The 12,105-nt window shown below is 62.2% G+C and overlaps 2 protein-coding genes across 2 annotated transcripts; both read right to left on the reverse strand.

The window, feature by feature from the left end:
- Positions 1–975: 975 nt before the first annotated feature.
- JUND (JunD proto-oncogene, AP-1 transcription factor subunit) lies at positions 976–2,484 on the reverse strand. Its single transcript, XM_082779737.1, has one exon. The coding sequence runs from the start codon at positions 2,404–2,406 to the stop codon at positions 1,372–1,374; it is 1,035 nt and encodes a 344-aa protein (XP_082635863.1). The 5' UTR covers positions 2,407–2,484; the 3' UTR covers positions 976–1,371.
- Positions 2,485–6,099: 3,615 nt separating this feature from the next.
- LSM4 (LSM4 homolog, U6 small nuclear RNA and mRNA degradation associated) lies at positions 6,100–11,852 on the reverse strand. Its single transcript, XM_082779835.1, has 5 exons — positions 11,745–11,852; positions 11,456–11,497; positions 11,243–11,341; positions 8,924–9,107; positions 6,100–6,691 (listed from the first exon to the last, which is right to left on the reverse strand). Exons 1-5 carry the CDS (start codon positions 11,745–11,747, stop codon positions 6,603–6,605), a joined length of 417 nt encoding a protein of 138 aa, XP_082635961.1. The 5' UTR covers positions 11,748–11,852; the 3' UTR covers positions 6,100–6,602.
- Positions 11,853–12,105: the final 253 nt, after the last annotated feature.

Here is a 12,105-nt window from a genome sequence, read left to right on the forward strand (position 1 = left end):
GGGAGGGGGGAAATGAGACTGGGACAAATGGGGTTGGGGACGCGCTGCTGTGGGATGGGTGCTGGGGCCCGGCCAGGGCTCGCAGGTTGGGGACAGGGAGGAGGAGGAGGAGGAGGAGGAGGAGGAGGAGCAGGAAGCGAAGGCTGGCGGCGCGGGGAGGTGGCTCACCCCAGGAGAGGAACCGGGGGTGGGGGATTTAGGGGGGGTGGGGGGGGAGGAATGGGGTGACCCCAGCACAGAGCCACCCCCACAACCTCCCCTACCCGCGGGGGCCAGCTCGCCACCCACCCCAGGGTGCGGGGGGGGACCCATGAGGACAACCCCAGCAGAACAGTGGGGGGGGAGCTTGGTGACCCCCCCCCCCAGGGGTCTGCAGGGCAAAAACACAACCAACCGTGATCCCCCCACCTCAAGACACCCCCCGACACCCCCAAAACCCACCCCCAGCACCCAATTCCCCCCCCAACAAATCCACAACAAACCAAGCCCCCCCCCAACCTCCAGGACCCCCCCGGCCCAGCCCGGAGGAGCCCCCAAACCCCCCCAAACCCCCCCCAAAAAACCTCCCAACCCCCCCCAGGAGACCCCAAAACCCCCCCAGGAGCCCCCCAAAACCCCCATTCCCCCTCCTCCAAGCCCCAATCCCCCCTCCACAAGCACCCCCATCCCCCCCACAACCCCCCCCCAATTTTCCCCCACCCTCTCCCCCAGGCCCCCAGCACCCCCCCACCCCCTCCCCAGCCCCATTTCTCCCCTTTTTCCCCCCATTTTTCCCCCCCTTACAGCCCCACGTCCGTGCCCCCCCGCCCCAAGATGGCAGCCGGCCGCGCCGCTTCCTGCCCGCGCCGTCCCTCCCTCGCCTCCCTCCCGCTGCCCAAACTCCACCACCACCACCCCCAGAAACCCCCAAAATCCCCATTTTTCCCCCCAAAAACAACCCTTCCCCCAGAGGCGAAGCAGACAGCGAGAGGCAGCTCCGGCGCCGAGCTTTACTGGGGCCTCCTTGGAATGTGGCGGACGCGGGGCCCGCGGCGGGGCCGAGGCCTCAACGGGGGCGAACCGGGGACCCCCCCCCGCCATCAGTCCTCGCCCCGGTACCGATCCGAGGCCCCCCCTTTCAGTTCTCTCGGGTTTTGGTTAATTTTTTTTTTTTTTCTTTAAAGAAAACGGGGCACACCCCCCGGAGCCCCTCAAAAGTCCGTGCGGGGAACTCCTCAGTCCGTCGGTCCCCTCAGTCCATGGCGGGGTGTCCCCCCCCCTCCTCTCTGTCCCCCAGCTTCTCCCCCACTTTCTCAGTCCGTGGGGGTCCCGGTAGGGTCCCGGTAGGGTCCTGGGGGTGTCCCCGGTGTCCGTGCCCGCGTTGGCCGGGGCTCAATAGGCCGGCACCTGGTGCTGGTGCTGGGGCAGGAGCTGGCAGCCGCTGTTGACGTGGCTGAGCACCTTCTGCTTGAGCTGTGCCACCTGCTCGCGGAGCAGGCTGGCGGTGGAGGCCAGCTCGGTGTTCTGGCTCTTGAGGCTCTTCACCTTCTCCTCCAGGCGCGAGATGCGCTCCAGCTTCCTCTTGCGGCACTTGGAGGCGGCGATGCGGTTCCTCAGCCGCTTCCGCTCCGCCTTGATGCGCTCCTGCGTGTCCATGTCGATGGGAGACAGCGGCGGGCTCTCGCCGAAGCTCGGCACCTCGGGCACGATCTGCGGCTCGTCCTTCAGCGGTGGAGGAGGAGGAGGAGGAGGCGGCAGCCGGGGCGGCGGGGCCGCGAACGGGCCGGGCTCGGCGGCGTAGCTGACGGCCGGGTAGCTGCTGAGGTTGGCGTACACCGGGGGCTCCGGGGCTAGGCCGGCGGTGGGCAGCTCGCCGGCTCCTCCGCCGCCACCGCCGCCACCGCCGCCGCCGCCACCCGCCGCCACCGCCGCTCCCCCGGCGGATCCGGTGCCGCCGCCGCCGCCGCCGCCCAGCTGGTTCTGCTTGTGCAAGTCCTCCAAGGCCTTGACGAAACCCTCGGCGAACTCCTGCTCCTCCGAGGCGGCCGCTTTGGGGTAGAGGAACTGCCCGCTGGTCGGCGTGGTGGTCACCAGCCCGTTGGACTGGATGATGAGCCGCTCCAGCTCGGGGGACGCCAGCTTCAGCAGCCCCAGCTCGGCCGAGCCCAGCAGCCCGGTGGATGGGGCATCGCCTGCACCCGCCGTGCTCGCCGCCGTCGCTGCCGCCGCCGCCGTGGCCGCCGTGGCTCCCGGTGCTTTGAGCGCCGCCGCCACCTGCTCGGGCAGCGGCAGGCCGAGGGCGTCCTTCTTCATCATGCTGCCGCCGGGGAAGGGCAGGAGGAGGCCGCTGCTGCCGGAGGAGGACGGGGCGAAGCCGCTGCCGAGGCCGCTCAGCAACACATCATCATGGTAGAAGGGTGTTTCCATCCTCCTCCCCCGCCCGGCTGCGGGGGAACGGGGCGGGGGGGGGGGGGGGGAAAAAAAATATTAAAAAAATTTAAAAATAAAAAAAAAATTAAAAAAAAGTGGTGGGGGAGGGGGGGGGTCGCGGATCGATGCTCGGGGTCGGGGAGGGGGGGAAGGGAGGGCGGGGGAGGCGCCGGGGGCACCGGCCGCGGCCCCGCTGCTCCGCGCGCGCACACACGCGTCTGGCGCCGCCGCGGCCCCCGCGCCGCTTTATATACGCGGCGCCGCCGCGGTGACCTCACCGCGCCGCGCCCTGATTGGCTGCAGATGACGTTTTCGCCCGCCCTCATTTGCATGCGGGGGGGCGTGGCCTCCTCCCTCCCCTTCCCCCCCTCCTCCCTCCCTCCCTCCCTCCCTTTTCCTTTCCCGCCCCGGGGAGGCGGGGCCACGCCCACTCCTGGGCCCCCGCCGTTGCCATGGCGACCGGCGGGAACACGGCAACAACAGCGCGGGGGCCCCTGGGATGACGTCATGGCGGGGCGCGCGGCGGCGGCGGCGGGGGAGGGGTCACGTGGGCCGCGGCGCGCGCGCGCGCCCCACCGGGATTCCCGGGCACAAAGGGAGGGGGCGGGGCCAGCACCGGCCACGCCCCCTCCCCGGTGCCCCCCCCGGTGCCCCCCCCACCCCCCTCCGTGCCCCCCCCGTGCACCGTGGGCGTCCCGGTGGGCCCAAAGCACCCCCCCCACCCCCTCCCGGTACCGGTATCCGGTACCCGCCCCCCCCCCCCCCAATCCGTTCCCCGGTTTCGCAGCGAGGCGGCGGGGAAGGGGTTAAGCGGCGGCAGCCCCGCGCGTCACGGCCCGGCCGGGCCCGCGGGCGGCTGAGGGGGCGGGTGACGTCAGCAGTGACGTCACCGAGCCGCGGGGGGGGGGAGGAGGAGGAACGGGGAGGGGGGAGGGAGGGGGGAGGAATTAACGGGGAGGCGGCGGGGACCCCCCCGGGACACACGGCACGGGGCAGGGGCAAGCCCCGGTACCCCCCCCACACACACATGTACCCCGCTAATTAACCCCCTCCCCGGTAATTAACCCCCCCTCCGGTAATTACACCCCCTCCCGGTAATTAACACCCCCCCCCTCTCCCGGTAATTAACCCCCAACAGGCCCCGGCCCCACCGGGACGAAGCCGGGCCCCGTTTCCACCCCCATCATTACCGGGGCGCGGCCCCGACCCCAAACCCACCGGGCCCTGGTCCCAAACCCAGTCCCAAACCCCAAAATCCCCCTCCAGGGCCTTTACCGGGGCCCCCGGTGCCGTCCCCGGCCCCAAACGCCCCCACCGTGTCCTCAAGCCTCCCCTCACCCCATTTTCCCTACAATTTGCCCCAAATCTGTTATGGTTTCTACGCCAGCACCTCGTCACCCCATCACCGGCCCCGTGACGACCCTTCGGGGTTGGCCACCCGTGGGGTGCCGCTGCCCCTCTCGTCCCACGGGGTTGAACCCCAAAACGGGGGCACCGGGGGCTCGGGATTTACCCCCCAGGGAAGCCGCCTCCGAGTCACCCCCATGGGGAAGGCACCGGGACATCGAGAACCCTATAAAAAACAAAACAAAACAAAACAAAAACAAAAAACAGGACCCCATTGGGACCGTGCTGCCCCTGGGGGCTCGGAACAATGGAAAACAAGAGGAAAAAAAAAAGAAAAAGAAAAAAAAAAAAAGGTAAAAAAAAAAAAAGTAAAAAAAAATAAAAAGGGAAAAAAAATAAAAGGGAAAAAAATAAAAAGGGAAAAAAATAAAAAGGGAAAAAAATAAAAAGGGTAAAAAAAAATAAAAAAGGGTAAAAAAAATAAAAAAAGGGTAAAAAAAAATAAAAAAAAAAGTAAAAAAAAAAGAAAAAAAAGGTAAAAAAAATAAAAAAGGGGTAAAAAAAATATTAAAAAGGGTAAAAAAAAAAAAAAGGGTGTTTAAAAAGGAAAAAGCAAGGAGGAGGAGGGCCTGGTGCGTATTTTTAGGCGCTTAGCGCAGCCCTGAGGTATTTGGGCAGCCCCTCCCTCCCTCCCTCCCTCCCTCCCTCTGGCTGCTCGGGGCCGGTTCCCGGTGCTGCACCGGGGCTGAGTCACGGCCCCGCCGCCGAACCGGGGACCGGGGGAATTTGGGGAGCGGGATGGGGCCGGGTTGGGGTTGTGGGGTGGCTGCCGGGAGCCCCGGAGGTTTTTCAAGCCCTGCTGTTGTTTTCGTCTGGCTCCTGGTTTAGTTTTTCGGCCCCTTGTTGTGGGGGGGCAGGAGCGGAGCTGTGGGGGTTGAGACGGGGCTTTTTTGGGGCAGAAAAGGGGTTTTGAGGGGTTTGCCCGAAGGTTTGCTCCTCTCACAAGGAGCCCCCTCCAACCCAACCCCAAATATTCCCCCAGAGATAGAAAAAGGCAGCGGGGGGGGAGCGAGGAAGGAAGGCTGCGAGGCCTGTGGGTGCAATTAGCGAGCAGAATTAACGAGCTCGGGGTTTCTCCGGGAGATAAGGAGCACTCGGAGGGCTCTACCCAGAGATCCCATTGTCCTTTAGGGTTTTTATCTGGCCCCAGCAGCCCTAAAACCCAGACGGCCCCGTGCTCGTTTCCTTTTTTTTTTTTTCACCGGGGCAGCTGCGGCGCTGCGGGGTTTCTGCGGGGGGAGGCTGAGGCTGGGAAGGGAAAATCTGACACAGGGCCCGGCCCTCGGTCAAACACCACAGCGGGGTTTGCTCCGGGAGGGTTTTTTTTGGGGGGAGGACACGCGTGGCCCCCTCCCGCCACCCGGGGTTTGCCGCTTGGCAGGAGCTGGGGACGCGGATCCAGCCCTGACGCTGCCACTACCCAAAAAAAGCAGCGAGGAGGGCACGCAGCTGGTAAAAAGCAAGGTTTTAGCCCCAAATCCTCGGGTGTTTATTGACACGAGGGCCGGGGCAGCGAGGGGGGAGGAAGGCGTTTGCCACAGGTCGCTTTATTCCTACTCACCCCCTGCGCCCGGGTTTTAGGAACGTTTTTAAAAAAATAAGTCTCTGTAAAAGCACGTTCTCGACTCGTTTTTCTCTTCCCAGCAGCGGCGATGGCAGCGAGCAGGCTTCAACGGGGAAATCGGTTGTAGGAAACCAAAAAAAAAATAATCACAAAACCAAGGAACCGTTCAGAGTTCCAATATCTTCTGCTTTTACCCTAAAATGACACGACTTCATTCACCAGGGAGGTCAGGCAAGGCTTAAAACCTCTTTCTTCCCCCCCCCCCCCCGTGCTCCCCCACAGGCTTTCAGTTCAGATCAGGCAGAACATTTTGGGGCGCAACCTGTGGGTTGGAAGAAAAAAAATCAGACTTCAGGACGTCGTGGCACAGGCACAGGGGGAAAGAAACGGCCAGCTCGGTTGCTTTTCAAGAAAACAACACCAAAAAAATGTTTAGGAGTAAGGGGCACACCAGCCTTCCCTGAGAAAACACAGAAAAGCCTTTCCTTTAAAGGAAATTTCTAATCTGGAGTCAAATTAGGAAGATGCTAATTGGGAAACCCTCGCTCATCACAGAGCTCTGGGGGAAACAACCCTTCAAGGCGTTCACCCCAGGATCTCCTTTTGGAGAGAGCCAGAAGTGACCGGCCAGGAACAGGGGGTAAGGAGGTGGCTTCAAGGTCTGTTCCATTCAAAATAACCCCAACCAAATCTTTAGGACTACTCACGTAGAGACACAATATCCTCAAGTTCAGTGTTTTCAAACCAAAACGCCTGCGGCTGTTACAAACGCAACAAATTTCCAAAGCTTCAAGTATAAAAAAAAAGAAAAAAAAGAAAAAAAAAAAACAAAAAAACCCTAACACAAACAATCTGGAAAGCGTTCGCCTCGGTTCTTACACCACTTACACCCGATTTGCTTGGAAATTACACCTGGTGACCCTGACAAATTAAACAGCGCTTCCACTCTCCGGAGAGGGCACGAAGTTAAGTCCTTCACCGTGAATTTTTTGTTTTTTTCTTTCTTTTTGGCCGTTTCCAATCGCAGATTTGCTGGCTAGGAAGGGAAGAACCCCGCTGTCCCCCGGTTAAATCACGAGGGGCTTCCGAACTACATGATTGGGGCAGGTTTCGCCCGGCGGAGGGGCAGAACCAGAACATTTTTGAAGGCGTGGCGATCCTGAGGTGTGATCGAACCCAAGAGCATCGCGGCACCGTCCCTGGGCAGGGCGCAGGCAGCCCCTCACTGCTTCGCCGCCTGCCTGCCCGGCTTTTTTTCCTGCTGGCCTCTTCCACTGCCTGGTATCCCTCGGCCACGGCCACCAAAGACACCTGCGGGACAAAAAGGAAGAGCAGAGGCACCAGAATATCAGTGTAAGCCAGTAACACCTCCCAGAGCTTTACAGCTCTCTAAATTCTCCCAAATACACGCGCATTTTCTTGTCTTTGCAGCAGCAGAGGTGGGACCTGTGGACTTTTCCCTTGCCAGTCCCAGACCCTGTACTCATCCGGCCCAAAAACTTCCCCTCAGCAGCGAGCTCAGCGATTCTCCTCTGGTGTTTTACCATGCCCTCTGGCTAGCTGTGCTAGCATCACGAATTCACCTCTTTTATCACCTTTTTTTTTATTTTTTAAGTCCCCTTTTTCTCACCCTCGAGCTCCCCTCTTTGGAAAAACCCAACCAAAGGAAGAGAGAGGAGGTTTTAAATTTAACATTATTTTTTTTTTGCAGCTCCCCAAGAGCTGCAAAACCAAACCCGCAGCAACAAAGAGGGGGGAGAGTCCCGGCTCGAAGGCTGCTCGGCCACACACCAGAAGAGATTCATCCTGCTCTGTCCCCTCCTTGCTCTGCAGGAGGCGATCCCCCAGCCCGCAGAGGGAACTGGACGTGCAGCAGAGCCACTTTGGCCTGGGAGCGACGAAGGGGCCGTGGAGCTGCCCTGCCAGCACCCTCTGTGCAAAAACTGGAGCCCAAGGGAGGCTCGGCGCAGGCAGAACCCGCTGCAGAGCTCTGCTTGCTCAGCCGAGACATGCCTGAACCAGAGGGGGGAAAAATGCTTCGAACCCCGCAGTCCTTTGGAAGCAGCCGGAGCCCTGCGAGCATCCCGAGCAAAGAGCACAGCTCCTGAACTCGGCGAGGCAAGGAGTAAAAAAAAGAAGGATTACCAGTGGCAGAGACAATAATCCTTTCAACCGCGCGCACAATTATAGCTTTACTTCTGCCTGCTGGCCTCCCAACAAAATTGTCCTGCCTATTTTTTTTTTTTTTTTTCTTTCCTTCATGTCTCGGTAATGAGAGCCAACCCTTTTAGCTAATTAGCAAATGCCAAAGCTTCCCTTTAAAATATTCCATCAGCGAATTTCAGCTGCACATCAAAACAGGGGGGGAACTCCACCTCCAAACACCGCTCGGGCCGGCTCTCCACAAGGTGGATATTTCCACAGCACGGGCGGGAGAGAAAAGACTTCAGCTAAAATGTTTATCCAAGCTAACCCCGGCCAAAAAGCTGCTGCGCCAAGCGCTCTGGACACCGAGCGGGGAAGGAGGAAAAATAAAAAGGCCCCTTCAGATTTGTAAAGGTCACCGCTGAGCGCTCGGAGCTTTTTGGGAGGTGGCAGAGATGGCAGGGTTTTTCCTCCAGAAGTCCCTGCGAGCCGGAGACGTTCCTTGGGGTGGCGTGATGGCCCCAGGTACCTCCCAGCCGTCCCGCCGGGATTCCTCGCATAGCCCGCACGCAGACAGCTCGTTAAGGGCGCCTGCCTCAGTCCCCAGGGCTCTTTTTACAGCCCGGATTCCCTCTTTTGGTCAGGGGAGGAAGCCCACGCGGGGTTTGAGCTCCTGCTGCGGGCTGATCCCGCAGCGAGGAACCCCGGGGCTGAGCGAGGAGAGTGCAGGGCGAGCGGCAGGGCCGTGAGCAGGACGGTGCTGGGAGAGGGTGAGACATCCCCCAGCCGTGTGAAGTGGGGCAGGGGAGGAGGAGCTGGTGCCCTGACCTATTTCTGCCTCCTTGGCAGCCTCCCCTCGTAGCAGAGGCACCGATTGTTCACCTGGAGCAGGAGGAGCACAAACCCGCAGCTCTCTACGTTAAAAAAAAAACACAATAACAAGCAAAAAAACACAAAGCACCAGGTCGGAAGACCCAAAGTCCCATTACACGGGGAGAAAAGGTGGTTTTTAGCACGGAGATGGGCACAGAAGTGTCTGTTTCCCAGCAGGACAGCCTCTTGTTTCCCTCCCAGCTTCGCTACGCCAGGAGACACCCAGAGTTTGGTGGGGCCGCGTTCTGCAGCAAGCCAGGAGGGGCACAAACAGTCAAATTCGGAGCCTCTCTTAATTAAGCTCCTGCCCAACCCAGTAACGAGGAAGGCACAGCCCTGGCACGTCTCCCTGCGCCGGGATCTCGCACGGGAGCCGCCCCAGCCTCCCGCAGCCCAACAGCTCCGGGGTGCGAGCCGAGGAGCCGCGGCCCTGGGAGGCGAAACGGGGTAGCAGGGACCCAAATCTGCCCCAAATCTGCCCCAAATCTCCCCTTTTTGTGAGCCAAAAAGGAGCAGGATCGTTACCTCGCCCGGCGCCGCCCACCCCGCGGCCCTTCTGCTGCTTCTGCTGCTGCATCCCGCCGCGGCCTCGGCCCTTGGACACCACCTCCTCCTTCACCATGTCGATGATCTCGTCGGGGATGCGGAGGTATTTGATGGTGCTGCCCCGGATGTAGCACTCCGGCATCCTCCAGAATTTGTCACCATCCTGTCGGGGAGCAAGGCGTTAGGTCGGGAACGAGGCCGGGTGCTTTTTTCTGGGACATTTTTCGGTGTTTGAACGTTTCCGTCCCTTCCGAGGAGCGCGACGGCTCCGCTGGTATTTCCCGAGCCCTAATTAGCCAGTAAATTGGTTTCCCCTCTCCGACCCTACGGAGCTGGAGGGGCACGGAGGGCACCCGGCCCTGAACCAAAGGGGGTTTCGATTCCACCCCGGCCCGTAACACCCACAGAAAACGAAGGAAGAAGAGGGAAGGGAATTGAAAGCGGGGCCGGGGAGGGGAACGTGCGAAGTTCCACACAAACACCGCGAGGAACCACCTCGGGGCAGGTCCAGCAGAGGAAGATTTCTTCTGCAGAAGCCCCAGCTGGGAGTCACCTCGCTATTTCACGTCGCCAGGGCGGGGAGCTGAGAGGCCAGGCAGCATCCAGAGCCAGCTGGGCGTGGGGCGGGTGCCCACCAGATGCACAGGAACCGCGGCCGTGGAAAATAAGGAGCTTACGACAGCCAAAATTTAAAAAAAAGTCCAAAAAAAAGAAAAAAAAAGGGCTCCGGGAGCCAAGTGACTGAGCAGCCGTGTTTTGCTCGAGGCGGTTTCAGGACGTGGCCCACCAGGACCTGCCCCCACTGCGTGTCAGGCGCAGCTGTGGGGACTTTTGGGGGCTGAACCCCAAAGCTGCTGCTTGGGGTAACCAGGAGGGGGTTTGGGGCCACGTGCGGCCGGCTCTGCCCCGCAGGAGAGCTCCAACCCGGCTCTCCTCGAGCAGCAGGGGCAGACGAGGCGTCCCAGAGGAGCGTGCTACCCAGGAACGCCTCGTTTCACCTCTCGGGATCGTCCCCCCACGGCTCTGGAGTTATTTGGGGCAGCCCTGCGTGCGCGGGCAAGCCCTGGGTGCGCGCGAAGACGAGGAGGAGAGGAACAAAACGGCCTCCTCCAGCCAGGCACCCGGCAAACCCCACCCTGCCGCGGATCCTCCGGGCTGAGCCTTGGCTCCCGCTGCGGGAAGGGATCGAGCCAGGGCCCCGGCTTCCTCGTTCCGGCCTCCTCCACGGGTAAACAACAGCCCGTGGGGATGGGGAGGCCGCCAGGCCCCGCTCCGTGCCATCTAGCGGCCGGTCCCCACCGCTGCTGCCCTGGATGTGCCTCCCAGCAGGCTCCCAGCAGGGATTTGGAGGCGTTTTGGGGGTGGGAGGGAGCTGTAGGGCCCTCGGGAGGGTGAAAGGATGAGGGATTGGTCTTCTGTAAGGGAGGACAAAGCTGCTCTTCGAGGAGGCAGCAGGAGGGGACAGAATTGTGGGGTCTCTGAGCATGAATAAGGCTCTGTCACCCCCTCCTGCAGAGCCTGGAGAGAAACGCCTTCCTATTTGCCCTGCCCTATGTTCAGGGGGATCCACAACGTCCTAAAAGCTGCTGCTTCGTGCTGCAGATCCCCCTCAAACCTTTTTTCGGCCATATTCATGCACAAACACATCTCTGAGCCCCAGCAGGACCGGGCAACAGCTTCGTGCTGCGGGCACAGCAGGCAGCGAAAGCTTTGCAGGGAGATTTTCTGCAGAATCCGGGTTTCTCTGCCCATTTTTACCCAAAACCCCTGCAGTTCCGAGGCAGGGGGAGCGCAGCCAGGCTTCCCAACAGCGCGCAGCCGGGGCAGGGACAAGCCCAGACACTTCGGGGCTGAGGTCAAAGCCCAGCCGAGATCCCAATCTGCCGGAGCACCTCTGGCCACGGGCAAAAGTACCAGACGGCGCCCACGGCGGGCCAACGCCACGCCGCTGCCGCCGTTTGATGTGGGGAGCGGGTTAAGAAGAGCCAGAGCTGGGAGCAGAGGGCGCAGACGGAGCCCTGGCGCTTTGAGGATCCGCCTGGGCTCAGCGAGAGGCTCCTCACCGGGGGGGCTGCACGTTACAGGACGCAACCCCCGCTGCCTCCATCCCGGTTTTTCGGTGTCTCCTCACTTACCTCACGCACGTTATTTCGTTCTGCTCACTGAGAACCGCACTCAGGCCAAAGCCATGCTGCCAGGGGAGCCAAAACCGCACCGAGCCCCAGCCGGGACGGCCCAAAAACGGGGCCGGGGCTCGGTCACCCCCCCCCCCCGTGCTCACCGGGGCCGGGCCCTTACCCGGGAGGTGCAGATGACCTCTCGCAGGTTGATGTTCATCCAGTTGTCGCAGCTCACCAGGTGCCCGTTGTAGGTCTCGCCGTTCTTCAGCTCCACCAGCTGGAAACACGAACGGTGGTCACGGGACGGGGCGGGAGGGAACCGGGCCGGGCATCAGCGGGCCCGGGGTGGGGGTGGGGGTAACGGGGAAGCGGGGCCGGGCCCGGTACTCACCATGGGGTGGTTCTGAGCCGTCTTCAGCAGCGACAGGGGCAGCTGTGAGGGGGAGAAACGGGAGGAGAGGCCTCAGGCAGCGCCGGGACACCGGAACCGGGACCCAGAGACCGGAACCGGGACCCAGAGACCGGAACCGGGGCCAAGAGACCGGAACCGGGGCCAAGAGACCGGAACCGGGGCTGTGGTACCGGGAGGGCGATGCCGGTACCGGGACCGCGGTTCTGAGGCCCCGACCAGGCCCCGATCCCCCCCCAGCCCCCTCAGGGCCCCCCCTCCCCGCCCTCACCATCGTGCCGGAGCCGCCACCGCGCCGGCCGCCGCCGCTCAAACCGCCCCCGGCCCCGCTCGGAGCCAATCAGAGCGCGGCACGGCCCCGGCGGGACCAATCAGCGCGCGGCGCGGCCCCGGCGGGACCAATCAGCGCGCGGCCGTCAAGCAGCGCGGTGACTCCCCTCCGCGCTTTCACGACAGTGTCGCGAAGACGGCAAGAAGCGGCGGCGGCGGCGCCCCCGAGCGGCGGGGCCGGGCCCGGGCCCGTTCCGGTTGTAACGGGAGGGGGCGAACCGGGGGGGGCTCCGGGGGGCACCGCGCTGAGGCGGCCCCGGCGTGGGAAGAGGCGTGGAGGGGGCGCTGTGTGCCCACAGGGG

This window comes from Aythya marila (genome assembly GCF_965140915.1).
Source record: "Aythya marila genome assembly, chromosome: 27".
In the NCBI taxonomy this organism is placed as follows: domain Eukaryota; kingdom Metazoa; phylum Chordata; class Aves; order Anseriformes; family Anatidae; genus Aythya; species Aythya marila.

Bases quoted from the DNA above. Each gene is read 5' to 3' on its own strand.
- JUND (XM_082779737.1), bottom strand. From the start codon at position 2,406: ATGGAAACACCCTTCTACCATGATGATGTGTTGCTGAGCGGCCTCGGC.
- LSM4 (XM_082779835.1), bottom strand. The intron at 11,342-11,455 runs GTGAGTACCGGG...TCGTGTTTCCAG, and splicing joins CGGCTCAGAACCACCCCATG to CTGGTGGAGCTGAAGAACGG. The intron at 6,692-8,923 runs GTAACGATCCTG...TTTGTCCCGCAG, and splicing joins GGTGGGCGGCGCCGGGCGAG to GTGTCTTTGGTGGCCGTGGC.